Consider the following 27,001-nt stretch of genomic DNA (forward strand, 5'->3'; position numbering starts at 1 on the left):
CACCAGCTCTGTGTTTGACAGATGTTCGTGTTCGGGATCAACCGCTTCATTCAAAGCCGAGTACCGGAGGAGGGAGAACGGGCTGTGTTTGGATTACTCACCGGCAAAGGACTGAAACATGTCGGGAGAAAAGGCAATGAGTCCCTGTAACAAATTTCAAGCCAACATTTTTAACAAAAGTAAATGTCAAAACTGCTTCAAGTCCCGGGAGCTGCATCTGTTGACCGACCATGACATGGAGCAGGTAGCGTTAACGTTTAACTTTTGTTCATGTGTTAATGTGACTGTAATGTGACTGTTAGCTAGTTCATTCATTTTAAGAGTGAATTATGGTCTTCATGCATTTGTCCTTAAGTTATTAATAGAAAAAAATAAACCATGTTTTTTACGTCAAGAAAACACCTTTGTGAATAGTCGACGTAGTGGTCTGCTCCTTTTTGTTATGAGCATCCTAAAATGACCGGATGTTAACGTTAGCTAGTTTTCTTAACGATAAATAATGTATTGTAAATCCAGCCTTATTTTGAAGTCTGAAAACATTCAAATATGAAACGTGAACATGTAAAAAAATAAATAAATTGTAGCTATCAGCAAGTATGTAGGCTACTCCGATCTGTTAGCTAACGTTAGTTAAATGTGTAAAATCTTTGGTTAAGTTAGAGACTTTACACAAATGCAGGGGAGGTCAGGTAGGAGTGTTTTTATTTTTATTTTTTTAAGTTTTTAATTTATATTTTAATAAAAAAAAACTGAATAAAATAGTCACAAATGATGGTTCTGGAGTGCACAGTTGGTCATAAAGGGACAAAAATCTTGTTTCAGTTTCAGGGATTTATTTTTTACCATCGCACTTAATAGTATACCAATTGTCATTTTCTTCTTCATTATAGCAAAAGATAAAATAAAAATAAATGTGTCACATAAGTAACACCTTTTAATAACTGCTGTCAATTTAGAAATTGGTAACTTTAAATACACCTGATATGAAACAGACACATTTGAGACTGTGGAATTACTAACCCCAATTCCAATGTTGGGACGTTGTGTGAAACGTAACTAAAAACAATACAATGATTTGCAAATCTTTATCCAACCTATGTTCAATTGAATACACTACAAATAAGATATTTAATGTTCAAACTGGTAAACTTTATAGATTTTTTTGCAAATGTTCACTTCTTTTGAATTTGATGCCTATTTACGTTTTACACAACGTCCCAACTTCATTGGAATCGGTGTTTGTAGAAAAGTTTGCTTTTTTTTTACTGGATATATGACAAATAATTAATCAAATATCCAAATGATATATCCATATTTCTCAATCCACCTATTGGTGAAACATTTCCACAGAACAGACTTCTATTTATTTGGTGCTCACAAAAAATATCAATACACCTGGTTCAACCGGCCTCTGAAAACAGTGTTTGCAGGTCTGTCATGTGGAGGTGATGTAAAGAGATGATCATGACAGCTTCCTGCATGCCTCACATTGTTGAAATGTGTTATTACTCTCTGTCCCCCCTGCCTGGTTTCACGGTGCCCTGTAATTTTAGCGCTATAGCTCAACCTGCAAACACTACACATGGTATTACTCTGACTCAAGTCACAGTGCTCACAGAGAAAAAAAAGCTATTTTGTGGATCATCTTTTGACTGTTTTTTAACATATTGTAAAATATTACATACCGTGTGCATATTGCTTTGAAAGAAAAGTCTACAGTCAGCAATATTACAGCACAAATAGACAGCGTTTTCTTGTAGAGCTGAAACAATAAGTTGATAAATCGATGAGTCAACTAAAAACAAGAATGAAAGTAATCGTTAGTTGCAGCCCAGATAGCTGAACAAGAAGATGTACCTGAAAAGAATTTATTTTTTGTTTTTTTTTGTATCTTACTTTCAGATTTAAGGGGTCATATTCATGTTCCATCATATAAATTAGAATAGTGGCTTGGCTTTTAGCGCTTAAATACAGTTAAAAACAGTTTTGCAGAAGTGTTGGATGTCACTGTAGATTCCAGCTTGCATAATCGAGTTCTAGTGTACATTTGAATACAGTATGTATCTGACAGCATTCTGTAAGGCACAAACTAATGATTATTTTCATTATTGATTCATCTGAAGGTCTTTTACGTGTCATAAAATAGTAAAAAAAAAGAAATGCCTCACACAGTTTCGTATACCTAACGGGGACGTCCATTAATGTTTGGTTTTTATAGCCTGGCTGATACTGATATCAGTGTGTGATAGTTTAAAACATCTTTTTTTTTTCACAAACACATAACATAATAAACAATTTTGATACAGATCCCTTAGATTTTTTTGTGACCAAGAGACTGTCCATACCAAGCAGAACATTTTACAGTTAAAATGATTAACTTGTCAGTGGACTATCTATGTAAAGGTGGCCCTGTTTCTAAATGAACTCAAAACGTGCTATGAACTAATATTTGCAGATGTATCGACTTGGCCGATTTATTAGTCTAGCTCTAATAGTTTTTTTTTTCGTCCATCAGTCCAAAACCTAAAGGTATTTAATTAAGGTATTTCATTTACTATCACACAAGACAAAGAAAAGCATAACATTCTCACATTTGAGAAGCAGGAAGTAGGGAACAAAAAAATGACTATAGCAATTAATTGGTTATATAAACAGATGCTAATTCAATTGACTAATCCATCAATCGACAAATTGTTTTAGCCTTACACACAGGGTGGGAAATTAGCACCCGCCACCAGCCAATGGCGGGTACTTTTTCAAAGTGGCGGGTGACTTTGCCTTGTATACCAGCTACAGTGGCGGGGGGATTGTAAAACATTCCTTGTAATGGATTGGACAGCTTTTGTCAAAGAATGCTGTTGCTAAGAAACAATGCACAATGCTTATAGGAGTCGCGTTTCGTTACTGCTAATGAATGATTTTCCGGAATTTGCTGCTTCATAATAAAAACATTCAAATACCAAAATAACGGAGGACATTTATCGTGAAGAACTTATAGGAAATGAAACCGTTCACAGCCGGGGCTTTGAACACGCATATTTCCGTCAACTCCAGACTTTCGTCAAGTAGTTTTCAGCGATCATCCGTGACACTATGTAGCTGAGCTGAGGTAGAGACGAAATGAAAATTATCGGTTAAAAACATGTGGCGACATATCCCCGGTGTTAAGAGGCCTGCCGCGGAGTCAGCATTAGCTATGAATGTACTCTGTTAAGGGCGAAGTAAAGAAAAAGAGAAGGTAGCCTACTTTTCGAACAAGTGGCGCATTGACAAAACGTACAGCGAAAGACCATGCACAACATTTCAGACCGTCCTGCCAACCTGGACTAAACATCAATGTACGCTGTAATGATTTTTCAGTCGCTGAAAGCTGCTGCTGTTTTAATCCTGTCGGCCTCTCTGCTGCTCTGTTCCACACACACCCACACCCACACACACACGGTGGATGCAGGAAAAAAACGGAGATGAGACGTACACGACGATCTAAATTGAGGACAGCTACGGTCGTTATTGTAAGTGCAATGATAAGTTAAAGTCCAATAAGTACTTTATCAAACCAGGCCAGGTTAGGAAATTAACAAACAATGTAAAGATCAACAAGCCACTGACAGAAATGTTCAAATTTGATTCATTCAATAAATTATTATTTTTTGTCTTAAACCCACCAGCCATTTTCATATTATACCAACATTTGCAGCATCCTGAGCCTTTTTGGTAAGGTTACTTGGAAATTTCAGCCCAGAGTCATTTTATTCTCCCCAAAATACGTTTCCTTTTTATTTTTTAAAGAACTATACAAAAAAAGCAACTTTCACTGTCTCTCGCAACTTCATTGCAACAAAAATACAAAAGACATCGCAACTTTTATCGCAATCTTTGACAAAAGCTCCCGCAAAATCAGGCATTTTGGGCCGCAACAATCTTAAAAAAAGGTTGTGAAATCCTGGAGGGACTGTTTAATGCTATGTTACTGAGAGATGAGTCAATATTTTTTTTGTTCATTAAACATGTAGGCCTACAATTACTGTAGAATATGACCAAACTGACCAAACACAATTTTACCATGGTCTCGCAGGCTTTTTTTCACATCACTTTTTATTTGCCTATATTAATAAAATATGTATTAGGCCTAATAATAAAAATTCTAAATAGTGCACATAGTGGCTGGTAAAAAATATCGGCTAAGTGGCTGGTAAAATTTAGTATCCACCAGCCACAGTGGATGGTGGGCAAAAAAGTTAATTTCCCACCCTGCTTACACATCAGTCAGGTGATCACAGCCTGTGCTTCAACACCTAAGAGGCATTCTGAATGCTAACTCCACTTTCCTCCGTGACTTGCAGGCAAAACCCATATATGCAGGCTGGCTGTGTTTGGCTCCTGAGGGGACAGATTTTGACAACCCGATGCAGAGGTCAAGGGTAAGACATGATCAAAACTGAGCTGAAATACACACCTTTATTTTCTAGTTGTTTATTGGGACTTTTCCCCCAAGAAAATCGGTGCTGTGGTGATTTTATTTGTTGTGTCTTAATGTCAGAAATGGCAGCGGCGCTTCTTTATCCTGTACGAAGACGGCAGCCTGAGCTTCGCCCTGGACGAACTGGTAAGAGACTGCTCTGACACAAATATACACAAGGCCGCAGTGTACAGTAAACCCTGTTCTGTATATCTGCATTTACAGTAATGTTGGGATCAAGCAGGCATCTTTAGGCCAGATGTTGTGTGCAGAACCACAGCAGATGATTTGGGCTTAGCCTGTCCTCTAATGCACACATCCCCCTCTCTCGGTGATCCCCTCAAATCTCTTTCATTGCACACTTAACACCACAAACTACTAGGGGTGGGAAAAATAATCGATTCTTAGATGCATCGCGATTCTCTCTAGAACGATTTGATTATCGATTCTGATAAGTTAATATATATATGATGGACAGCAACTTAGAGTTTAGGCAAGAGTGCAGAACATTGTATATATACACATGATCTAATAAGACATAAAATAATTAGGCAAAACACATAGGCTGTTCATCTACTTTATCACATTACATCTGACCACCTCATGTTTCATGTTCTAAAAAGCCAATTCTCCACCTTTAAACATGACTGAGCCTCTGACATGGAAGATTACTGAGAGAGAAGGTGACTTTCACAAGCACGTTTAAGGCTTAAGTATTAAGCACTACAAAACAAAAACCTCCGTAGACAAAACATTTCATTAAAACTTGTGTGTGACAAATGCTGTATACGTCAAAATCTAAGCTTTGTCTAGCTGCTTGGTCTAGGAAGCGATTAGCAAACTCTGAGTAGCAAACTCAGATTTATATGTATATTTTTAAAAATCCCGCATGGAAATGTACATACAAAAATTGTTGCATCGATAATCGGTTTAGAATTGAATCGTTGGCCTCTGAATCGGAATCGTGAGGTGCCAATCGATTCCCACCCCTACAAACTACTCTCTGTTTAACTGTCAGTCATCTGCGTTCTGGTGATCAGTCCTTCCAGTAAGCCAGATTCCATAACTAGCTCTCCAACCTCTCCTCTGATTCCCCTCCAGCCGAGCACTTTGCCACAGGGGACAGTGAACATGAATCTGTGTGCAGACATCACTGATGCAGAGCCCAGGACGGGACAGAGAAATGCACTCTGCATCGCCACGCCGGAGCAGGAAATATTCATTCGTGGTGACAATAAAGAGATCATTAATGGGTGTGTATAAAACTGTAGAGAAATTACAGGAGCGGTAAGTAATAAGGTTTCCCTGTAACTCATGTTTTGTCTCTGCTGGTTCTATCTTTGTTTACCAGGTGGAGTGAACAGCTTGTGGTCTATCTACAGACTAACAAGCAAAATCAGAAGAAAAAACGCAAAGTGGAACCTGTTGCCTCGCAGGTAGCAAAGCAAACATCCATCAAATGCTTCAGTGCACATTTGAGCATGCATTGTAGTTTTTCCAACAGCTGTAGGGCCAAATGATTACTCAACTACCGGTCTGATTGCTATTTAATTCGATATAGATAATCATTGTCCTCAGAGGATGAATCTTGATGTTTTTGGCGACCCCTAACCTTTCATCTTGGATCACCAAAGTTTTTACATTTCATACTGAGGGGAACATGAATATCTGTTTTAAATTCCATGGCTATCCATACAATAGTTATTGAGACATTTCACCCAAAACTAAAAAAATGTCAACCTGCTGGTGTCACCACAGGAGAAGTCAGAGGATTACCAAAATCCGTAGGATTCATTCCCTGGGCACCATGAATGTCTTTTTAAAATTGCATTCCATAAGTGCTGGAAGAAGTATTCAGGTCCTTTACTTAAGTAAAAGTACTAATACCACACTGTAAAAAAATACTCTGTTACAAGTAAAAGTCATGCATTGCAAATGTTACTTAAGTATAAGTATTTAGTATCATCAGGGAACGTACGGCCCTATACTTTCACAGTATTAAAAGTGAAAGTACTAAATGCAGACAAATCCTCACATTTTAGAAACTGGAAACGATCCAAAACAGTTCTGTCAATCAACTAAGTGATTAATCGGCTCATCATTTCAGATGAACTTGTAGGCCTACTATATATTGTTGGGTTATTTAATTTATTATAAACCATCGTATGAACTACATGTGTTTTGTGTGCAAAACTCTTAATGTGTAAAGTAACTAGTAACTAAAGCTGTCAGATTAATGTAGTGGAGTAAAAAGTAGAAAGTATAGAAGTAGAGTAGAAGTAGAAGTAGAAAGTGGCATGAAAAGAAAAGACTCAAGTAAAGTACAAGTACCTCAAATTTGTACTTAAGTACAGTACTTGAGTAAATATACTTAGTTACATTCCACCACTGCATTCCATCCAGTAGTTAATGATATATATATATATATATATATATATATAACTCTACTCAGCACATTGATTTGAAAAGTTCTGAGTGCCTTTATGTTCTCCAGAGGATGATCCCCTTTGCATTTTGGCTTTTTTTGGGCTTTCAACAAGCTTTTAACAATCTCATAATCTAGATGACAGATTGCCATGAAATTAGCACATTTATATACATATATAAATAGGATGATTGAATCATTTTGGTTTTAGTGACCTCATGTCCTATTTTTACCCTCAGGGCCAAACAAGTGATTTATCAACAGACAGAAAGTTATTCAGCAACAATTTTTAATCGTGTAGATTATTTATCAAACAGGGTTTTTTCATACATTTTATAAACGAAACAATGAATCAGTTAATTGAGGAATGAATCAAGATAATCAATAATGAAAATTAGCTGTAGCCAATCTTTGTAGTATGTTATTATTTGTATGGTCTCTGAACAGTGTACAAAAAATAAAAACGTGTTACTGAACGATCATTTTGTTTTTCTAACAAAACATTAGGAACCCAGTCCAGCAAAAATGGCTGCAACTGAACAAAGTTTTCCGTCCTCTGAGAATGCTGCAGAGTCTGGCTGTGGTCGGTGGCAGGAAGACCAGCAGGTCAGGGGACCGGGTGAAACCCCCATGTGGACTGTCCCAGACTCAGATCCCCCGGGCCCTGAGAAGACCCCTGCAGGTGCAACAGAATCAAAACATACACTCACATAACCCAGGCTTTCATGTCCGTCAGCCAATCATAGCCACTTCCTGTCCTCTCTCTCTCACTGTCCTAACATCCTGCAGATGTTCTCACACTTCCAGCTTTTTATTTATACATTTCGTTTAACCCTTGTTTAACCAGGAATGTTGACCCAGTACTGACTTGTAATCATGGGAACGGGCTGGAGGAGTTTTAGCAGGAAGTTACATAACAGACTGACAGACAGAAACACACTGTGAGATGTGCAGGAAAACGTGTGTCTCTAACCCTCAGGCACCATTAAAGCCAAACACGATCCATAAAAGACCTCTTAAACATGTCCTAATAGGCTTGATGATTAGCAAAGGACAGGTATTCCTCCTTACTGGAGCTTTGTGCTGTGACAAAGTGGACAGCAGCACCCATCTGGCATCAGACTTATGGCAGGGTCTGGAAAGGTCCTGTAATAAAGGTCTGGGTTAACTCCTGCTGACAGTGCCTATAGGCTGCTTCATTAGAGAGATGGGGGTTATATACGAGGGACCCTCTGAGAGCCAAACAGGGAGGCTGTCTAATGAAATATGCTGTCAGGGTTCCCTCTTGTCATTGGATTCCTGAAAGAGAAATGAAAAAGAAATGAAACAGCTCACCCTTTTAAATAGACTACAAATACAGACACATACAGTCAAATATTTAAGTCATGGATCTACTCTGATTTACATCTGGAAACTCATGAAAGGTGATGGAATTAGTGGCTGATTTTGTGAAACATTTTAACTTAACCCTCCTGTTGTCAAATTTGACCAATTTTCAAAACGTTTCTCTATCAGAATTCAGGTTTCTTTCAACCAAATAATAAAAAAATAATAATAAAATGAATGAGCTTACCAGATCTCTGTAGCCTGCTGCTCATTTCTGCTCCAGGTTAGTGGCTTGAGGCTACATTAGCCGCTACTAGCATAACAGTCCTGAATCTGCGACTCAAGCTGTCGATGGTTGACTGGCATTGTGGGTAACGTAGGCGGCAAGTTTTGACAAGGAAGAAGAATGTGTCGAAAAGAAAAGACGATACCTCCGTTTCTCCTGTATCGACTTTAAACCTAACTTAAACTGTCCATCGTGACTCCGACTGTGTTATAGGAGTGCAATAAAGTGGTGGAGTATTAGTTTGTAACTTCAGGTTCTTCATTTATCTCAAGCAGTTATATATACAGTATTTTTTTTTTCAGGTCATCTCCTCTTCTCCTGTCCAGTTCATCTGTGCCTTTTGTTGATTTTTATTCATGATTAGGTCACTGTAGTCTTTTCTTTGTTTGTGTCGGAGTGTAGCCAAAATGAAAATGATTAATTAGCTGTCATATGGACCCAAAACTGGTTTGTGGTTTTGTCAGCGTTACCATAGCAATTACTTTTGAATATTGAACCACTTCATACCACTCAGTATTTTATCTTATTATCCAGAAAATCCAGTTGAGCTGCTTCTTTTAACTTTTAGGTAATTTCCTAAATTTGAGAAAAATGTTGTTTATCACAAAGTTAAATGTTAAGAGGAAAAACTCTGTGTGAACCCTGACATAGTGTTTCAAACACACACAAAAAGAATGATTTCATCTAGCTCTTTGGCTGCTGGCTGTTTTAAAGCGAGTCAGTGTGGAATTGCAACAAACTGTGTTCCTGCCTTCAGTATATTTAACAGTCTGAAACCCTTTTGTGTTGTTTTCTATATCCAGGCAACACATCTAGCTACCTGTGCCCGGTCTCTACTGGCAGTTTTAGTGGCCTAGTTGGCTCCTTGGACTTGGTGAGAAGTGGATACATCGCCCCCGGCAGTAACAACCAGCTGGCTGAGTCAAACAACATCCAGACATCAGCAAACAACAAGAATCAGAGCCAGAACAAAAGGTTAGAATTGAATCAGGGGGAAGATTTTCAGCCAATTTTGATGATAATATGTGTAAATAAGTCTTCTATACGTTGTGTTTGGCAGCAGTCTGGTGTTTATTTTCTTATGTATTCTGTTGGTAACAGCCATTTAAAGTGCCTTGGCAGAGGAAAAGGGGGTAAATGTGCAAGCAATTAGTACAAAGGACATCCAATGCCTCTCTGCTTCCCCCCCCAGTATAAAGCCAACAGCCATCACACACCGCTAAACACCAGATCAAAGGCTCACGCTCTACCCCTCCATTAGAGATCTGACTGCTGCATTTTTAAATTTAGCTTAAAGAAACCCTCCCAGTTTGTGCCCCAGCACCATGTAAACTGGTCACGTGAGGAGAATACATCTCATTTCTTCACTCATTGCCTTTTTGGGAAACAAAAACAGAAAATGCTTAATGCCCCCCAAATAAGGCCAGAAATTCCAAAACTCTGGTGTAATTAGATATCTTCAGCATTGTTTCTCAGGACCTTACTGACTGTCTGCCTGCCTGTCAGAGGAAGCAGACTTCTGCTGAAAGCGCAGTTTTAGGGCACGAAGCTCTCTGAACCCACCAGAGGCAGAGCGGGCACTAAAACATCAGGCTCAAGAAAAGGTTACAGGAGTTATTCCATTTATAATGTACTGAAAGAGTTACACGGTGATGTAATGTTTTATGTTTTTACAGACTATGTTAATTAATCTGAAAATAGGATTTTAAAAGCTATGTCAAGATTCATTGGGGTCAAAGAAAACTAAAAACTCCCATCATTGTTATTTGATAATATTGCTACATTAATGCCTCTTTTTTGTTCTGTTTTGAGTGACTGTTGGATTGATTGCTATGAAATTTGGTTCAGACATGTTCCCCTCTGGATACAATTTTTTAGTGATCATCTCAGTCTTCTTCTAGTGCCATCATCAGGTCAAACTTTTACTTTGTGCAACACTTGGTTAATGACCAAATACCTGCAAAACTAGTCTATACCCACGACCTTCCACTTCCGGGATTGCTGCGGTGCCGCCGGAAATTCCGCCGGATGTCACTCTTTACGGCCGGATGTCTGTTACCTTGGGCTTTCTTTGAGTTGGAATTGTTAACTCTGGTTAATTTCTGAGGACTATGGTTAACTGCTCCTCAGATCTCTGCAGGGTAAATCCAGACAGCTAGCTAGACTATCTGTCCAATCTGAGTTTTCTGTTGCACAACTAAAACAACCTTTGAACGTACACGTTCCACCAAAACAAGTTCCTTCCCGAGGCTATTTTGCAGCGGCACCGTGGATCCGTCCGGTGCTAATTAGCAAATGTTAGCATGCTTACACACTAAACTAAGATGGTGAACATTATATCTGCTAAGCAATCCTTTTCTTATTGCTTTCATTTCTCTTGTTGTCTTGTTTTCACTATCAGTTAACCTACTGATTATTTTTCCAATTAAAGGTCCCATGGCATGAAAATTTCACTTTATGAGGTTTTTTAACATTAATATGAGTTCCCCCAGCCTGAATTTCGGGAAAGAGACTTCAGATACAGTATTAGGGGACCACTAAGGCCTATATAAAAGAGACTTCAGATACAGTATTAGGGGACCGCTAAGGCCTATATAAAAGAGACTTCAGATACAGTATTAGGGGACTACTAAGACCTATATAAAAGAGACTTCAGATACAGTATTAGGGGACCACTAAGGCTTATATAAAAGCATCCAAAAGCAGCATGTCATGGGACCTTTTTAAAAGGATCAATTATTTACTCTACAAAATGTCAAAAATAATCACAAATACCAATCAGTAAGTTACCAGTGCACAAATTGATATCTTAAAATAACTTATTTTGCCAAACCAGTGGTATAAAAAACTATTTTAGATCATTATCAAAGAGAGAAAACGTATAAGAGGTATAACCAGCAAATCTTTGGGTATTTTTATGTGTTTACAAAACCCACTAAATAAGAATAATGTGAATCTTACTGTCATCCTTCATCAACTTCCTATCGGCACACATTAGCACAAGCCAACTTTTAACTGACAACACTGCTTTTCATCCCAGTTGTGTATACATTACTGTATATCAGGTTACTTTGGTGTATTCGGCGTATAATACCTTCTCTACTTCTACACAATACACCTCCGACACCAGTTGGAAGGATGTCAGCTCTTATTTATTCTAAACAGCAACAATAACAGTGGTGACAACTCTTAACAGCAACAACGTTGAGAGTGCTGTTAAGAGTGATAACTCTTGACAGCAACAATAACAGTGGTGACACTCAGAGAAAGATCTAGTGTCCTCTGGGCTCTGCTCTGCTGCACAGGTGCTGTTTGGAGTCTATTATCAAGCTGTCATCCTCAGTGATCATGCTGATGGAAATTATGTCAGAACCTACCTGTGTGTTAGCGAGGTCAGGGAAGCAACACATGCAGTTTTTTTTTTGTTTGTTTGTTTTTTTCACTAATTAGTTGCTCATGTTTTCCAGCCATGGCAGATCAGCGGAGAGGCTGCTGGGATCGGAGGCCACCGAGAAAGAGCAGGAAGTGGAGACAGCCGTTTCCAGGAGGGGCAGAAGAGAAGCTCGCACCAACAAGAGAGAGGTAACTACACCAAGTACACGTTTAATACGACAGTGTACCTCTGACACTACTGTACTGTACACAGGTCGAACCATCCATCTATTTTTTGTTTGGTTTATTTGTTTCACACATTTAAATACAAATCACATATAATTAATATCAAATACATGTGAGGGTGTGGTAGAAACCTGTAATGGCTTATATAAAAAAACACACACACACACACACACACACCCAAAAGACATGCCAAAGGTAAACTGTAGACATACAAAATCACTAGTGCATTTTAAGAATTGTTGTTCAAAAGTTTCATATAAAACAAGTGTATAATTATATTTAAGATTACAAAAGAAGAAAGAGAAAAATGCAGAGAAAAATACATTTTCTCACTGTCTAAGGCACTGAGAGTCCCCCAGTTCTCTCTTTCTTTTTCATATTTATCAGATAATCCCAAAGGATTTTAAATGTGTTTATTTTAGGGTAACTACGCCCTCAGATTCAGCTAGAACCCTCTCTGCATATATAAATATTTATTATACATATTTAAAAGATGCAACAGAGGAGGGGGGAGGGGGCAATGGCCTGTAGGAGTGGTGTGAATGTAGCGCAGTTATCAGCGGGCCCATGAGTTCTGTTTACTGCCACTGTAGAGCAATAAATCTGGGTCATGCACGATGTTGTTTTTCTTCAGGCGCTTATCAGGCTAATGCTATGTGTGAGAGGCACTAAAAGGGGCTACAGTTAGCCATTTTTCTGCTATTTATACAGAAAAGCAGACGTTAGAAATAGACCTCAAGCGATTCCCCTATTTGTATTTCCTGTACATCCAGGAACTGTACTTTTTCTCGGGTCAGTCAGGCTGGATCCAATCCTGTCCTCCTGTGCTTCTCTGGTGGTCCAGAGACAGCATCTGATATTTCTGCGTCGCCTCAGGCCGCCAGGTTGATAGTGTGCGTCTCTTTCGAATAACTCAAATATTTTTGACTGCTTTGGCTTTTTGTCAGACATTTCTGTGGTTCTTGGAAGTGTGTCTTGTCGTAACGTGGCATGCTACCACTGAAGAAACTCAAAACATGAACTATACACAATTATTTCAACCTTAAATGTCAATTTCATTTCTTAATAGCTATATTTTGGTGGCCCCCCAATATACAACAAAAAAAAAACCCACTGTCCTCGGAGTCTTGTCTATTTCGTCACGGTTCGGAAAGGGCCAGAGAATCCGACAGAACTGAACTTTCAGATCTTGAGCAGAAAGAAAATGTGTTTTGTTGGGAAAATCATGTGCCAACAAGAGTCTATGTGATGGAGTTCCTCTTTAAGACCCATAAAAGAACTCCTTCTGTATTGATTAAAAATCACCAAATTTGGACCTGCAAGATTTTTTTTGGACAGCGACAATATGTAATCCCTCCAACGTGTTCTGGGTCTGTCACAGGGTCTCCTCCTAGTTGGACGTGCCCAAAATACCTTGAACGTTAGTCATCCATGAGGCGTGTTTTGTTTAACAATATACAGTAATACTTTTAAATCACCAAAGCAACACATTTATAGAATTTCTGCAAGTTTCTGCATGCTTCTTTATTCTTGTCTTCAGTGTAAAAGAACACAAATTTATGTCATCCAGTGTATGTTAAAGGAACAGTTCAACATTTTGGGAAATATTTGCTTTCTTGCTTGGAGTTAAATGAGACGATCAATATCACTCTCACGTCTGTGCGGTACAGTACATGAAGCTACGACAATAATGCTTTGTTTTAATTAGCAAAACAAGGCAAATGGAAAGAAAATAAAGGCCTAACCAAATGAAATGAGGCCTAAAACAGAGCGACAGAGTTGCTGATCAGGTAGTTATGTTTGGACAAGAGGCCGACTGAGATAGAGGGGTACCAATGTCACATTATTATGATTATATTTATTATGTTATTATTATTATAGAAGCATAAATATCCCTTGTGAAATTACTATTATTGTTGTATTGTAACGTTGTAGAACAATGTGCTCATAGCATATTGTAGGAATGTGATTAAGAAAATAGGTTTTCAGGGCCTTTAACATGAACATCAAACAGTTAAAAACCCATTTTCTGACTGTGGTTGGTTGCTACCATTTGATAGTTATAACCATAAAGAGAAAGGGTTGATTCATCTCAAGGTGGGTTCGTCATGATTAAGACCAGTCATTGTATCCAGCTGTACTCAGCCTGTACTGGGCTTGGCTGTGGGCTGGTTTGAACATGATTCACTCAACCAGTTGTTACTCAGAGAAAAACCTCACTCTACCGATGAAGCTCTGACCTGATCAAACACTGTGGACGGCTGGACGAAGTCAATCTCTATTTGCATCAGTCAACCAATGTGTGTAAACATGAGACCTGATTCATTGAAGTCTTCTGCGTCATAACAACTCACATTCAGTTAATGTTGAAGCGCTGAAAAGAAGGTGCTGAGAGTTTGGCATGAAACGCGTGGACGAGTCGATCCTGCCGTGTCAGGACTTGTGTTTCCTCCAAGCATGTGTGAGAGTGGGTGCATGTGTCAGCAGGTGGGAGAGAGGCAGTGATTCATTCAGAGCTGCATTTTGTTTGTGAACAGAACTGGTTGTGATGCCCTGAAGGCATTCTGCCTGCCTCTTTTTGTGTGTGTAATAATGTGGGAGATGGCATTCCTCCTGCAGACTGTTTCCAGGGATTCCTCTAACCTAAAACAAGATACAGCGCAACGTCAGGAACTCTCAAGGACTCTTTACGAGAATCTCGAAACTCTGAATTAAGTGACGGCCTGTGTTTACTGAACCTGATGAACTCAAAAAGGCATGCCTCCTTTCCAAGTGCACATCTGTTTGTGTGTATTGTCAAGCCAGACACTAGTGATTAAAAAGGTGCGTAGACGTTAAGAAGACGGGTGTCTGTCTTTGTGTGACAGTACCAACAGAACACATACATGAAGCATAAACAGTCCACATAAAGCAAGATTATCAGTTCAACCAGGCTTACTTCAGTAAATCAGGCTTATTTTCAGGAACTTCTGTGCAAGTAGCAGGCTTTTGCACTACCCTCATTCCCACTACTACCTAAAGTCTTTTTGCACTATAACTTGCATATCGTCGCTGTCAAGTAAAAACCTTGTATGTCCTAAACCGTTTTTTCAGGTAATGAAAAATACTAATTTGAAAACATTTTATTAGGTCCATTAGGACCAAAACCTACCGCCACAAGAACCATTTTTTCCCAGTTTTTTGTACTTACTCTGCTGTACTGCTCTTTCTAGTTTTATATATATATATATATATATATATATTAACCTTATATATATTAACCTTATAAATATTAACCTTCTTATATTTAGATCTTATATTTATATATGAGGTTTCTGCCTGACAGCAACAATATTATAATTGATATTTCACATACTTAATGTTTATACTGTGTACATACGTAACTGTATATCTCCCTTGTAAATGCAATTTAGTTTTAATTTTTATTTCTTCCTTTAGTGCTACTTTTATATACGTTGTGCTATTGTATTGTTTTCTTCTATTCTAATTTATATATTTGAATTTGAATTGCCTGTGTGTAGAGCGGACTAAAGATGCATTTCAAATCTGAACGTTGAACCTTGATTAGTGGGTTAATCTGCAGTCTTTGGACTTAACTCAGTACAATTCAGGAAACAAAATCACTGCCATGAACAACGCAAAAGAGAACTTTAGGCTGCAAGTTGTAGGTCAGCAGCGAGTTCACACTCTGTCAAAAGTAAAGATGAACTCAGCTCAGCTGTACTCTGTTAGCTCCGTTTGTTGCTGTGTTTGTTGTAATCATGACATCAGGGGTTCAAATCGCACAAGACTGACAAGACTTTCTTTGTATAATTAGTGATGTATATAATGCCACTTGCTATACTTAAAGTACAGTACAATTAAGTAAATAATGAGCCTATTTCTCTCTATCATGGATTATTTTACTTGGTTTGTACATGTGTGTACATATGGTGAAAATATTTGCTCTCTCTTTAAATGTCATTAAATAAAAATAAGAAACATTAGAATACAAACTATATGATTTCAGATTCTAATCATGCAATTAAAAGTGCTGTAGGTAGGATTGCGAAGATCCAGGACTTAGCCAAAACATTTGAACATCGACAACTTCTCAGTCCCTCCCCCCTTTCTGCTAAAGCCCAAAACGGTCTCCTAAGCCCCTCCCCCCACAAGGGAGAATGAATGCGTGTGCCTGAGCAGTGATTGACAGGGTCAGTTTCAGCAAATATGACAGAAAGTTAGTTTTATAAGTCTTACCTACTGCACCTTTAAGTGCATCACATGTCAACATGTGACATACACTTTACCTTTGGGGAGGAACTGTGCTTCAGTCTGTCAGATTGTTTCTGAAGTGAAGCTAACCCTGAAAACTAACCTGACCGAGGCCAGGCTAGTCTGGAGGGATTAGTTTCCACATTAACTTAGGTTAGACTTATTTAAACCTCCTTTATGAAACAGAATTTTCCTGAAAATAAGCCTGACTTACTTAAAGAAGGTATTATTAAGGCTTTATGCAACATCCCTCAACTTAATGATAGTTATCCAGGATTACCAATGTTAGAAGAGTTGGCGCTCACTGCTGACCTAAACTAAGAAACAAGTTCTCTTATACTTTATTCATGGCCGTGGTTTTATTTGGATTCCCCTCAATATTTTATTCTCCATTTTATATGTTTAATATCTGCTGCTCGGTGGCCACGGACATAAGTTTTATTACATGTTTTACATTTTACATGTCTGTTTTCTTCACAGTGAATTATTGTGATCAGTGCTTGATGGTTCACGTCTGTGTTTCAGATAATGAAATGAAATAAACCAGGCTTGACTTCAGCTCTGAGTGGGCTTTTATGAAACCGTTAGATTCTGGTTTAGTTCGATAGGCTCACAGTAAAAACTGCTTTCCTGAGCCACCTTCATGAAACAACCCCTCCATTGGTCAAAGCTCATGTAGAAAACAACTGTAAAAGTATGATCACAGTACATTTATTTTGTCCCAGATGGTCATTACTGTGGCAGCTGTTAATCTTTGATTAAACAGACCTCATTCCTCATTCATCGAGGCAGATCCTCATTCCAGAGGATTTGCCCTTTAAATACACACAGCAGCACATTTTATCTCATGTGAGGATTTATGTGTCTTTGGGTGCGTTTGTTTTGGTAGCCAGGAGAAGGTCAAAAGAGCTTGTCAGGAGTTCATTCAGGCCTCAGAGTTGAGATTCCCAAGACAGCCTCCTCCTCCTCCTACTCACCCCCCTCCCCCCACTCTCCCCCCTCCAGCTTAAGGAGGCTTCTTCACCAAACAGAGGACAGGCTCTGTCTGCAGTGGTCAGCGATTGTTTGGGAAGAAAAGAAAGAAAGATCACTGCAGCCCAGAGCACTGTGTTCCTCCATGTGTTGTGTCCTTGGATAGTTTTCAATTTAAATGCCAGGAAAAGAAAAACACAAAGAATGTTCTGTAACGATCAAAGTGCTCATTTTTTCCTGTTGAAATGTGATTATATAAGAGGGGAGAATGAATCTTTTCAAGTGAACAAAAAAACATACCCTTTGTTTTATTTAATTCTGTGTAATTCAGACTTGAAAGACATACGTGCAGCTCTATCCGCCAGCATGAAACCTTATCATAAGAAGCATGCAGGGATCTCGCTCAGTGTTTCTGGATTCTGGATCATTTAAAAAAAAAAAAAAAGTCATCAGGCATTATGTTGCGTCTAAAACCTTTTCATGCATTCCACATACATGCAGCCAAATGCAGTCATCCGTGTGCAGTTCAGTGGTGATGTGAGTAAGAGTTTAACAGGCGGTGGAAAAGCCTGTTGGGCTCCCCGCAGTGCTCTACAGCAGGCCTAATCCTTACAGCTGACATCTGTGCCAAGGATCCAGACTGATCGGTTACTCTGCTTGATGGAATGCAGGCCGCACATACAAACTGCCACCGTCCTGATTCAGAAAACACCTCACGTCTGCAGATAAAAACAAAAACAAATGTTAGTGGTGAAAGAAGTTAGCACAAAGTTATCATTCGATTTTTTTTTTTTTTTGCCTTCCACAGAAGCTCCAGTCATGTGGAGACATAGCCCAGCTCACTGCACCCCCACCCCAGAGAAGAGCCAAGTCTCTGGACCGTAGGACGTCCGACACCATCATGCCAGTGAGTCACCAAACAGATTGTTTTTTTTACTAACAATTAAAAAACTAAATACTTATTATTTGTGGCTGTAATCTGCATCAGGGGAGGTAGCAGTGAGACGTAACTCTTTGAACTACAGTGTGGATAAAAAAAAAAGTATGGCCACCCCAATTGGGATCCCTAGAGACCAAACGGCTCCATGTGAGAATGTCAATATTTCATAGCACTTTCCAAAACTGTGTCTGCACCAGAGTCGAGGAAGTATTCAGACCCTTAACTGAAGTTAAAGTATTAATACCACACTGTAAATTGGCTTGGGAACCGGATGGACGCTGATTCAAGTTCCCACGCGGAACAAGTATGGAGTGTGGGCTGGTAGCTGGAGAGGTGCCAGTTCACCTCCTGGGCACTACTGATTGAACCCTTAAGCAAGGCACCAAACCCCCAACTGCTCAGGGGGCGCCTGTCCATGGGCAGCCTCCTCCCTCTGACAGCTCTCCTGTTTGTGCATGTGTGTGTATTTCGGGCGTGAAAACATTTAATCGATTTAAAAAAATATAATCCTGTTCTTCTTAAATACTTAATTTACACACAAGTCTGATTACTGTTGGGAATACTATAGCAACAGTGTTAACATTGTGTTTTCTTTACAGCCAGATTTATTAAACTTTAAAAAAGGCTGGATGGTCAAATTGGATGAAAATGAGCAGGTAAACCATTTTTTACTGACTGATTGATTTAAATGCATACCATTTGATTCTGTTTGTGAACTTCTCGATCATTGTTTTGTTTGTCTTTTGCTTCCCTCTAGTGGAAGAAATATTGGTTTGTGCTGTCGACTTACAGCCTGAGGTACTACAAGGACTCAATAGCTGAGGAGGTATTTTGATATCAGTTTATATATAATTTACACTAGAAATAAGAATTGTTTCATTTAAGAAGTTCAAATGTATTTTGCTTTTCTCCCCTCAGGCTTCAGATCTTGAAGGAGATATCGACCTAACAAAGTGTCATAATGTGTCTGAGTATCAGGTGCAGAGGAACTACGGATTTCAGATCCATGTAAGAAAACAGTTTCCACTCTAAACAGACAAAACTGTATCTTTTGCATTAACATGAAGTTAAGTTAAATGTTTTTCTTAGACCCCAAAGGGTGTCTACACGTTGTCGGCCATGACTTCAGGGATACGCAAGAACTGGATCCAGGCTCTGATGAAAAACGTCCGTCCAGCTATCGCCCCTGATGTAGCCAGGTAAAGTCACATTAAAATACTCTTGTGCGATGGTGTGTCAATGTTTAAATGTAAACTCTTAAACCAGTTATATAAAAAAATAAAAATGTTGGTGGCAAATTGCATCCGACCCATGGGCTTTGTTTTAGGATTTAGAAACATGATTTGTCTACACTAGGGCTGCAACCAATAATTATTTTCATTATTGATTAATCTGTCTGTTTAGTCTATACAAAATATTGGAAAAATAGTAAAAACAAAAGATAAAGGCCACCACAATGGCCCAGAGCCCAAGTTGACATCTTTAAATAACTTGTTTTGTCCGACCATCAGTCCAAATCCCAAAGATATTTAATCTACTGTGATATAAAACAGTGAAAAGCAGAAAATCCTCACATTTTAAACAATGAATTGGTTATCAAAATGTTTGACGATTACTCGACTAGATAAATATACTAATTGTTAGATCTTTATTTACATCGTGCTATTTTCCTATCCTCCATCTAAACATGCCTATGTGTTGTGTGCAGTTTACCTGGCCTCCACGTTCCCTGCAGCCCACCTGAAGCTCTCCCCAAACCAGATGTGACTCAGGACTCTCTCCCGGCCGACGTCTCCACAGAGAGAGACTCTCACCCCAAACACAAGAGTGTGATGGAGAGACGGCGGGAGGGGCGCCACAAAACCTTCGACTGGGCCGAGTTCAGGCCTCCGAACAAACTGTCTCCGGATCCTCAGAGGACTAAAACTCTGTGCTCACTGGACCTAGGCGATCTGGAGAGGAGGAAGAGGAGGGAGGAGAGGAGGAGGAGGTACGAGAGCATGCTGGGCTTCCCTCTGGGTTGGGAGGCGATTGGAGTTAAAGCAGAAGATGTCAGAGCACTGAGTCCCAAATCACAGCAGAAAGTGGAAGAAGAGATTGAAGAGTGCTGGAAGCAGGTGGAGAAGACGGTGTTCAAATCGGAAAGAAGAGTCCCGCTGTTTACTGAAGCCAAAGACTCTGTGGAGATTGAGAAGATGCTGGAGGGCTACAGGAAGGGGGTGAGTGCTTTAAATATGGGTTCAACTCATACCAATATTCTTACATGTAATTGATTATTGTACTGTAGCTGCAGATTTGGGATGCAAGCTTTTATATAGTAACTGGTTGTCTATTGAAGGTGGAGGATCTAAAGGCTCAGCTGGCAGAGTCGGAGCGTTGCAGACTGGAGCTGGAGCCTCAGCTGAGTACAGCAGGATTTTATCAGCAGCAGGTCCGCCAGAGGTTGCACCTCAGCTACTTGCTTTTCTCAGTTTTTGATAGTTGTGGGGTTGCTAATGCTTCTATTTGTCCCCTTTTCTCTTTTTTTTTAAGCCGGACCGTCCTCTTACTTCTGAAGCAGATTTCTGCCCATCGAACACAAATGAAAAGCCATTAAACAGCAGCGCACAGACCCTGATGGATGCGTGCAAAGAAACCGCAGAGCTCCAGCTGAAAATTATCAGCATGCAGCAGCAGCAGCAGCTCAGCTTGGAACCGCCTCAGACGCCCAGCATCTGGCTGCATGACTCAGAGGGCAACTTCCAAGAACTGGGGGATTTGCATCCTGAGACAGAAGACACACCTTTATTATTATCACCTGCATCAGACAGCCAACACTTATTTCCTCAGACTGACGGACAAACTGTAGATTTGGACGTTGCAACAATTAACCACAAGAATCAGCTGGACAGAGACGACTGTGACCAGGTTCCCAGCTCAGAAACACAAATAAATAATAGTGAATATAGTTCATTCATTCTGGAGTCGCCTGCAGAGGGAGATGCCGACCCGCCAAGCTACTGTGAAGAGCAGCATTTACCTCCAGAACAGGAAATGGTGAAGAGGCTTTCCCAAGAGGTGGAGCAGCTCACAAGCCAGAACGAGGCCCTGAACCAGCGCAACCAGGAGATGCTTAACCAACTGACGGAGGCCGACCGCGAGATAGAGAGGCTGAAAGTGGAGCTCAGCAGCAGGTACACTGAACCCCATCACCTCCCTGAAGTGGAACAGCTGGGACAAACAAGGGTAGAAGATCTGGAGAGGGAGCTAAGCTCCAGAGACCAGCAGCTCCTTGAGGCCCAGACCTTGATCACCTCCCTTGAGGAGAACATGAGGGAGATGGAGGCGCTGCTGCAGCTGAACGTCCCAACAGAAACAGAAGAAACAGAAGAGGAGAATAAGGAATACCTGCTCCGATGTTTTGAGGCCACCGAGGCCAAGCTGATGGGGCTGGAGAGACAGCTCGAGCAATCAGAACTGACCTGCAGGGAGCTCCGGACGCAGAACGCAGAGCTGAAGGAAGCTGAGAAACGTTGCCGTCAAACCGCTGCAGAGGCGGAGGCTGACATCAGGGGACTGAATCAAGAGTTGGAAAAGAGGAGGTTGGAAGATGGAGATAGCAACAGATGTGTTTCTGGTGAAGAAAGGATCCGGCAAGTGATAGACAGAATGGTCATGAGGTTGAAAGCTTTGGAGAAATTGTTGGAGGTGATTGAGGAGTTGGATTTTGTTTTGAGAAAGGAGGAAGAGAGGAAGCCTACAGCAGAGAGTCAGTTGAAGTGGGAGGAAGAGTTTTGGAGTTTGCTACTCAACAAACTGAAGGCCAATCCCTCTGAGCTTAATGAGGAGAAACACGTAGAAGGGCTTCTTACTGAGGCGACAGAACGTATGCTGGTGGAGAAACAAATGTTGCTTTTAGGGCATTGTCTACTTTCTGAGACATGCACAGATGAAGGGAGGGAAGGTTTGAAAGATCTGGATATTGTTTGGAATGTTGCAAGTGAGACTGAAACCAAAAATATAGATGAAAGCAGGATGTTTGATTTGAATCACCAGCTGTATGAGATGGAACATTTCAGAGGCGTCACACAGGTGAAAATTTCTTTGCTGAACCATCTCGCCTCCTCTGTCGACACCTCAGCCCACGACAAACTCCAGTTGATGGCTGACTTTCACTTTTCTGAGTATCCCTGGTCTGGTTTCATTCACTCTGCAGCAACTGAAGCGTTACACTGCTGTCATTTAAGCAGGCTTCAGTCAAAATACGAGAGGCAACTTGAGGAAACCAAACAGAAGCTGCTCACTTCTTCTCTCGTCTGCAGCAACTGTGTGGACTTAATGGAAGAAAACCGGGAGCTGAGCGAAAGATTGTCAAATGTAGAACAGCAGTCGTCGTCGTTGGGCGATAAGGTGAACACATGTTGCCAGACAGAAGAGGCTTACCCACAGGACACAGATGTTGAGTTACAGGTAGCGGATGAAAGTATTGCAGATGGAATTGGGGAAGAAGCGGAGATGGTTGAGTGCCTGGAAATCCCACTTTCATGTGTTGAATGTCAGTTGGGGATCCAGGAGATAGCAGATGAAAACACAGAGAAAAGTAATGCATCCCACAAGGAAACAGATCCTTTGGGCTTGGAGACGGAACAAGTTGTAGTGCTGAGAAGAAGAGTGGAGGAACTGGAGGAGCAGCTGGCCGTCATGGCCGAACAGGTGAAAGAAGAGCTTGATGGGAAAATGAGTTCTGTTCAGACGCAACATGAGAAGGAGATGGACAAGCTGAAGGTAAGTAGAGCTGGAGGGGTTTACATAGACAGTATTTTAAGATTATAGATGCCCATAGTTGAAACTTATAAAAAGATCATTTGTCTGTACATTTAACCATCTTCATGCTAGACAAAATTCATAAATTTAAAGGGGAAGTCCACCAATTTGACACATCATATAAAAAAAAATGCAGGCATGTTCATTGTTCAAGTGTCTTTTGATTATTCGTTTTCATACTACAGAGAAAAGTTATGGAAACCAATGGCGTTGGGCGGGGACAGGGGGATAAAAAAGTTCAATATGCATACAGTTCTCTATCACAGTATATGTAATTTCATTTTATGATATTGATCATGATACAGTACATTTACTGCCAGTCTCTTTTGTCAAGGTACTTCATCACTTCAGTGCAAAAGACATAGAAATATCTTGCCCACCAATACATTATGAGATATTCATTTTATATCGCCATATCACCCACGGTTACTTTGAAACATTGTGAGAGGTGATGTAGGTGAGAGGTGATGGGATTTTTTATTGAATGGGGAAACACACTTTTTAAACTATCCTTTCAACTGTTTAGCTTCCATTATAACAGACAGGGATGACAATTCCTGACATCTGATATCTGATTTTAATTGAGAGAAAGCAAAACATTAATCCAACATGATAAGGAAACTAATATTCTAATGGTAACAGTATTGTTATTAATAACATTGAAATGATAAAGATATGGGACAGAGAAAGTTATAAGTAAGTGACTCGTGTCCTCCAGGCCACGTGTGAACACAACTTCACCTCCATGGAGGAGTCTCACCTAAAAGTTGTGGAGGAGCTGCAGCGTCGACACCAACAGGAAGTCGAGCGTCTCCTGGTGGAGAGAGACAGACTGCTGGAGGAGGAGACCGCTGCCACGGCAACCGGTGAGCAGACACTCTCATTACTCCTGTCCACAACATATTTTATTTTGAAAAGTCCTCCTGCAAGGAAAAATAAAACCCATCTAACGCTTAAAGGTGCTGTAGGTAGGATTGTGAAGATCCAGGACTTCTCAGTCCCTCCCCCCCCTTTCGGTCTCCTAAGCTCCTCCCCCCACAAGAGAGAATAAATGTGTGTGCATGAGCAGTGATTGACACGCAGTTAGTTTTTTTTTAAATGACCTGCTTCATGTAGTTCTACTGGAACATAGGGTCAGTTTCAGCAAATATGACAGAAAGTTATTTTTATAAGTCTTACCTACTGCACCTTTAAAGGAATAGTTCAGATAGTTTGAAGCGGGGTTGTATGAGGTACTTATCCATAGTACAGTGTATTACCTACAGTAGATGGCGGTCGACCCTCCCCCAGTTTGGAGAAGCAGGCAGAAGTACCGACACGGAATGTACAGGTACTGCTGTGGACGGCAGCAGCTAAACGTATTTTAGCCACCTAAAAAAAAAAAAAAAATCAATATCAGTGAAGTGAAATGAATATTTAAAATGTTTTCACCGGTTTAACCTTGCCATCAGACAGCCATTTTCGACAGGGAACTGATACTGTTATATCCATCCATGCTCTCTTTAAAGACAAAGTTCTAAAGTTCACAAGTATAGTATGGTATTTATTAGTTGGTATATATTCAGAAATGTAATAAACAATGTAGTCTACTTCTGCCCTGGTTATATCAATAACATTTGTAAATGATTCCTGGGCAGCTTCAATAAAAAAAAAAAAAACGTTGATATTCAGCATAAAATCCTTCATTGATCTCATGAAATCTTACACCCCCTTAATTTCACCTTTCTCAGCAATCGAAGCCGTCAAGAACGCTCACCGGCTGGAGCTGGAGAGGGAGGTGCAAAAGAGATGTCAGTCAGAGAACAGCACAGGAAACACACACCTGGAGGACATATTCAGACAACACAGGTACATCTTGTATGTAGGACCCATTATCCAGACAAACTTTATATCTGGGCATCTTGTGGTGTAGCTTGAAACTGATGACTGTGAGCACTTTTAGACGTAGTTCTCTCCAACATGTTCTAATGAATAATAGATGTTTATGTTGAATATCTGTGTGTTTTTGTAGTGAGGAGCTTTGCTCGTACCAGCGGGAGCTTGAGGTTTTGTCCCAGCAGTTCTCTCTGAAGTGTCTGGAGAACGTACACCTTGTCCAAGCTCTGGATGCTGAGAGGAAGGCTTTGTGTCAGTGCCAGCAGGAAAACCAAGACCTGAGGACCAGAAACCAGGTGAGAGTCCTGACACTTACTTTTTAATACATCCTTTACATGTTCTTCTACACAGTTAATACCCACAGAGATCCAGGGTGTAAAAACTACTCTGTCTTAATTTAAACCCCTTATATGTAGAATTTTATATATTTTTGCAGTATGTTTTAAATTATTCTGAAGGTTTTTGTTTGTAGAAAAAAAATGAGTATGATGTGTATTCAAAAACATAGTGTCAATAATAAGTAAGAAGCCTCATTGTTGTATTGTTTCTGACTTTTTCCTCCAGGAGTTGAGCAGTCACCTCGCAGCAGAGATCACCAGACTTTGTTCTCTGGCGAAGCAGGACGCCCTGCCACACAGTCAGGGAATGGATGTGTATGAAATGGAGGTACGTCTTCTCTTTATTCACTCTTGTGTGAAGGTGGAGAAAGGTAACAGTTCAAATAGAAATGAGAGGGAACTGAAAAGCATGCTGCCCGGCCCCTAATAATATCCGCAAAAACGAGAGGGACCCCAAATACAAGAGCTGCACGGAAAGTAAATCTGAACATCTGAATGAGAGGTTGGGTGCTCTCCTCTATGGCAGTTAGCCTTTGTTTTATGGGCTTTACAATCAGTTTACATGAAGTACTAAACACTAGCAACCCTCTCAATACACGTGTCACATGTGTCATTTCAGTGTGAAGATGTTCGAAACTAACTAGCTATATGTAGCTGATTTTTCTTTATTTTTCATCTCAGATTACCCTGCGAGTGAAGGAGTCTGAGGTGCAGTGTCTGAAGCAGGAGATCACATCTCTGAGGGACGACCTGCAGTCAGCACAGAGGGTGAGAGTCACACATGTACAGCAGATCCAATAATAACTGTGAATCAAAGACGGGAAGTGAACCTGATGTCTGTCACATTCCAGGACAAGAGGAACGCCACAAAGAAGTACAAAGACATGTACACCGAGCTGAGCATCACGAGGGCCAAAACAGAAAGAGAGATGGACGAGCTGAGAGAGAACCTGAGGCTGGCCCATCACGCTCTGGACCTGACTTCACCCTGAAATTGTCCATTTTTACAATAGCAACATTACATTTGTTTTCACTGTAACATGTAGTATATTTACTGTAGCTTTACCCACAAGAAATGTATTTAAAACAAACACAAAATATTATTTAATAAATCCTGGAACTCTTATACACAATCTCACTTCTCACTCCTTTTATATTTTTGGTTTTAAATATTTTTACATTACACTGTTTATTGTGTATTGACACTGAGTTTGTCATTTACAGTGGTTTCTACTGTATGTATGTTGTTCTCACGTTTATTCTCTGCTGTATGTCTTGTCATTAAAGTTTGTTTATTTAATCAATCAACTTATTTAAATTAAACACATTTATAAACATTTCTTGCAGGTAACTTTACTGGCAGATTTCTCTGTCTATACACAAACTGCAATTTATATTTGTACACTAAAGTATTAGAAATATGACTGTCTTGTATTAATTAAACCAAATTGGCAGATTAAACCTAAACCATCTCTGTTATTTTGTGTTGTCTTTTGTCATGCTACAAGTCTCTGTCAGGGTTGCTAGGTTGAAATTTGGGGCCACATTTTATTTATTTAGATTCAGTCGCTGTTTGTACATGAAAGATAAAAACTCACAGCTACTGTATTAATTGTATTGCTGCCCTGTGAAGATGCAGAAAAATAATATTCAGGCTGACGGTATTCACCACTTTTTTGTAGGAAGAGGAGGAAGTCAAGTTTTC

At 39.9% G+C, this 27,001-nt stretch overlaps 1 protein-coding gene across 1 annotated transcript; it reads left to right on the forward strand.

Moving 5' to 3' along the window:
* On the forward strand, window positions 1-26,769 carry LOC144530084 (uncharacterized). The gene is made up of 22 exons (XM_078269494.1): window positions 1-244; window positions 4,344-4,421; window positions 4,541-4,606; window positions 5,561-5,712; window positions 5,811-5,895; window positions 7,392-7,566; window positions 9,300-9,471; window positions 11,964-12,078; window positions 18,149-18,247; window positions 18,880-18,936; window positions 19,038-19,106; window positions 19,199-19,288; window positions 19,370-19,479; window positions 19,989-20,499; window positions 20,619-20,711; window positions 20,813-23,044; window positions 23,802-23,949; window positions 24,814-24,931; window positions 25,095-25,254; window positions 25,523-25,624; window positions 25,978-26,064; window positions 26,148-26,769. Exons 1-22 carry the CDS (start codon window positions 119-121, stop codon window positions 26,286-26,288), a joined length of 4,986 nt encoding a protein of 1,661 aa, XP_078125620.1. The 5' UTR covers window positions 1-118; the 3' UTR covers window positions 26,289-26,769.
* Window positions 26,770-27,001: the final 232 nt, after the last annotated feature.

This window comes from Sander vitreus, chromosome 15 (genome assembly GCF_031162955.1).
Source record: "Sander vitreus isolate 19-12246 chromosome 15, sanVit1, whole genome shotgun sequence".
Lineage (NCBI taxonomy): Eukaryota > Metazoa > Chordata > Actinopteri > Perciformes > Percidae > Sander > Sander vitreus.

Bases quoted from the DNA above. Each gene is read 5' to 3' on its own strand.
- LOC144530084 (XM_078269494.1), top strand. From the start codon at position 119: ATGTCGGGAGAAAAGGCAATGAGTCCCTGTAACAAATTTCAAGCCAAC. The intron at 19,289-19,369 runs GTAAGAAAACAG...TGTTTTTCTTAG, and splicing joins ACTACGGATTTCAGATCCAT to ACCCCAAAGGGTGTCTACAC. The intron at 23,045-23,801 runs GTAAGTAGAGCT...CGTGTCCTCCAG, and splicing joins AGGAGATGGACAAGCTGAAG to GCCACGTGTGAACACAACTT.